At 62.0% G+C, this 3,659-nt stretch overlaps 1 protein-coding gene across 1 annotated transcript in view; it reads left to right on the top strand.

Moving 5' to 3' along the window:
• Positions 1 to 3,445, top strand: part of P4HA3 (prolyl 4-hydroxylase subunit alpha 3) — a 5,208-nt gene extending 1,763 nt beyond the window's left edge. Inside the window, exons 4-13 of the mRNA XM_057386459.1 lie at positions 4 to 153; positions 239 to 290; positions 461 to 618; positions 696 to 869; positions 1,305 to 1,369; positions 1,525 to 1,684; positions 2,358 to 2,420; positions 2,679 to 2,747; positions 2,925 to 3,021; positions 3,176 to 3,445. Coding sequence (XP_057242442.1) covers positions 4 to 153; positions 239 to 290; positions 461 to 618; positions 696 to 869; positions 1,305 to 1,369; positions 1,525 to 1,684; positions 2,358 to 2,420; positions 2,679 to 2,747; positions 2,925 to 3,021; positions 3,176 to 3,246 — 1,059 coding nt within the window. The 3' untranslated portion in view covers positions 3,247 to 3,445. The remainder of the gene's footprint in view (positions 1 to 3; positions 154 to 238; positions 291 to 460; positions 619 to 695; positions 870 to 1,304; positions 1,370 to 1,524; positions 1,685 to 2,357; positions 2,421 to 2,678; positions 2,748 to 2,924; positions 3,022 to 3,175) is intronic.
• Positions 3,446 to 3,659: the final 214 nt, after the last annotated feature.

Raw genomic sequence — 3,659 nt, 5'->3', positions numbered from 1 at the left:
CAGGTGGCCTATGACATGGGTGACCATTACCACTCCATCGCGTGGCTCGAGGAGGCCGTCAGCCTCTTCCGCCTCTCCTACGGCAGCTGGAACCCGGAGGACAGCAGCAGCCTGGAGGATGCTCTGGACCATCTGGCCTTCTCCTACTTCATGGTACAGCCACGAGCCCCTCCCCACCCAGCAGAGCCAAACCATGCTGGGGGATGGATGCTCACGGGGTCTCCACTCGCCCTTCCAGGCTGGGAACATCTCTCACGCCTTGAGCCTCTCCAGGGAGTTTCTCCACTATGGTATGTGGGACAGCCCCACATGCAGCAGGAAGAGGGCAGAGATTTTGGGATGTCCCCCTCACCTGTGCATGGCAACAGCCTCCCTGTCCCCATTTCTTGTCCCCACGTGGGGTATTCTCCAGGGAAGGGGGTTGATGTGGATGTTGTGGGTGACACCACCTCTCTGGCAGATCCCAACAACCMCAGGGTGCTGAGGAACGTGGCCAAGTACGAGAAGCTGTTGGAGATGGGGACAGGGACGAGGGGCAGCCCCCTGCAGCGCCCCAACAGCCCCCGCCTGCAGAGCCGCGACGCCTACGAGGAGCTGTGCCAGCGCCGCGGGGCACAGGTGGGGCTGGCAGCGGTGCCACGGTCCCCGTTCTGCTGTCCCCTCTCACTCTCCGTGCTCCTCTTTCTCCCCAGCAGAGCCCAGAGCGGCTCCCACAGCTCAGCTGCTCCTACGAGACCAACAGCAGCCCCTACCTGGTCCTGCAGCCCGCCAAGAAGGAGACGGTGCGGCTGCGACCCTTCGTGGCTCTGTACCACGATTTCATCAGCGACGCCGAGGCTGAGACCATCAAGGGCTTGGCAGGGCCCTGGGTGAGCTGTCCCCTGTGCTGGGGTGTCCCTGTCCTGCAGCAGGGTGTCCCAGGGGATGGTGATCCAGGCTGAACACAGAGATGGGAGGGGTTTTGAGCCCAAAGGCTCCTGCAGAGGGTACAGATGGGATGGGGCTTGGAGCCAAAAATCCCTTCCAGCTCAAACCACTCCCATGAGACCCTGGAGATGATGAACCCAGCTCCATCTGAGCCCCYCAAAAGATTTTTGGGAAGAAACCAGGTCCACAGCTGCACCTAAACTGCTTCCCAGCCAGGCTTGACTTGGTGACACCCGAGGGCATTGGCTCTGCTGCTGTCCCTGCTCTCCTCACCCCAGTGGGATGATTTGGGGTGGGATGTTTCACAGTCAGCCACAACCCCTGCTCGGGGTGAGGGTCCCCATGTGCAATAACACACATCCCCCCTTGTCCYTCAGCTGCAGAGATCCGTGGTCGCCTCAGGGGAGAAGCAGCAGAAGGCAGATTACAGGATAAGCAAGAGGTAATAAATAGCCAGCCCTGCCCATCCTCCAGCCAGGGGCACCACGGTGGCTCCGTGGCCACCTCTGAGGGGCASTGAAGCCACACCAGGAGCGCTGGCTGCTCCAGCATTCCCTGAGATAAAGCCCAGGGGCTGAAGGGGCTCTGGTCCCGCAGTGCGTGGCTGAAGGACACCGCTGACCCCGTGGTGCGGGCGCTGGACCGGAGAATCGCCGCCCTCACCGGCCTGGACCTGCGGCCACCCTACGCCGAGTACCTGCAGGTGGTCAACTACGGCCTGGGGGGCCACTACGAGCCACACTTCGACCACGCCACGGTCAGGGAGCTGGGGGGGCTGTGGGGATGTCCAGGGGGGTTCCTGTGGCGCTCCTGGGGTGGGTTCTGGGGTGTTCCTGGGGTGCTCCTGGGGTGGGTTCTGGGGTGTTCCTGTGGCGCTCCTGGGGTGGGTTTTGGGGTGTTCCTGAAGTGGGTTTTGGGGTGTTCCTGTGGTGCCCTGGGGTGGGTTCTGGGGTGTTCCTGGGGTGGGTTCTGGGGTGTTCCTGGGGATGGACCTTGGGCTGGCTTTGGGGGATTCCTCCCATGTTCCTGAAGAGAACTCTTGGGTGGCCCCTTAGATATTCCTGAGAGGAGCCCTGGGATGACTCTCACGGTGCTCCTGTGGTGGCACCCGAGGGCAGTCCCTGAGTGGTCCCTGGGCTGTCCCCATGGTGGTCCAGGGTCATTCCCTGAGATGTTCCTCGTGCTGGACCCTGGGATGGCCCCAGGCAGGGGTGGGATGGGTGGTCCCAGGATGATCCTGGGTGGGGTCTGGTGTATTCCTGGGAAGGGACAGAGGGAGGAAGAAAGGGGAGAAAAGAAGGGAGAGGGAGGGATTTTCTGGGGGGAATGGGGTGGGACAGGAGGAGCTGCTGGGGCAGGAGGGGCACCTGAGCTGAGCTCAGTGCAGGACTCAGTGTCCCCACGGGACTCACTGTCCCCACCTCCTGCAGTCCCTGAAGAGCCCCCTGTACAGAATGAAGTCGGGGAACAGGATCGCCACCGTCATGATCTACGTGAGTCCCCCCTCACCTGCAGGGCTGGAGAGATGGCACTGCCTTGGTCCTCAGGGCATGGGATGGGCAGGGCRGCCCTAAAACCCTGCCCTGGGTGGGAAATGCCAGCACCTGCAGAGCCTTCAGGGGTTTGTGCCGTGCTAGAGCCATGGGAACAGAGCTGGGGCCCAAGGGACGCTTTGTGCCTCAGTTTCCCTGTGCAAAGCACCATCACAGGAAAAGGGGGATCCACGGTTCCTATTTTTGCTCCTTTTCCAGCTGAGCCCAGTGGAAGCTGGAGGCTCCACTGCTTTCATCTATGCCAACTTCAGCGTGCCCGTGGTGAAGGTGAGGGGGAGCAGGGAAGGGAGGACGCTGCTCTCTGCATCTCAGCTCTTGCTGAAATCGAGCCTCTCCTGGTGCCAGACCCAGCCCCAGGGCTCCCTGATCTGTTTCGGGTGCCAAAACTCAGTCTTTAGGATCCCAGCTGTGGTTTAGGGTGCCAAACCCATCTGTGCTCTGCAGAACGCGGCTCTTTTCTGGTGGAACCTGCGCAGGAACGGGGACGGCGATGGGGACACGCTCCATGCCGGCTGCCCTGTGCTCGCTGGCTCCAAGTGGGGTGAGAGATGTCACCAGCTGYCACCCTGGGTGACACAGGGCGGGGAACAGCTCCACCGGCAGGGGCTGGGAACGCACAAATACCCGGGAGAGCGGGAGCAAATTCCCGATAGCGGGGGTGCAGCACACAGGGATCCGTGTCCTTGTCCCTTCAGTGGCCAATAAATGGATCCACGAGCACGGGCAGGAGTTCCGGCGGCCGTGCAGCACTGACCCGCGGGACTGAGCTCTGTGGGATCACAGATCGGGGGACATCGTCTGCAGTGGCACAGCCACCCCACAGCGTGTCCCCGAGGGAGGATCACAGATCAGGGGACATCATCTGCAGTGGCAAAGCCACCCCACACAGCGTGTCCCCGAGGGAGGATCACAGATCGTGGGACATCACCAGGAGGTGGCAAAGCCACCCCACAGCGTGTCCCCGAGGGAGGGAGGGGGGTGTGATCGGGACGGGCTCAACCACGGCCGAATGGGGTGGAAATAAAGTCAAAAGACACTAAAGTGGAGTCTGTTCTGAGGTGCCAAACCCCGTCCCAGRGCTCCCACCTGTTTTGGAATGCCAAAATCTAATCTCGAGGAGAAGGCAGCTCCTTCCAGCCAGCCTGGCCCCTCTCCTGCCCGCAGAAAGATCCCTTTCTC

The sequence above is a fragment of the Malurus melanocephalus genome, unplaced genomic scaffold (assembly GCF_030028575.1).
Source record: "Malurus melanocephalus ecotype Western Australia unplaced genomic scaffold, MMel_1.1 scaffold_970, whole genome shotgun sequence".
In the NCBI taxonomy this organism is placed as follows: domain Eukaryota; kingdom Metazoa; phylum Chordata; class Aves; order Passeriformes; family Maluridae; genus Malurus; species Malurus melanocephalus.
This window is presented reverse-complemented; position numbering and strand designations above follow the sequence as displayed.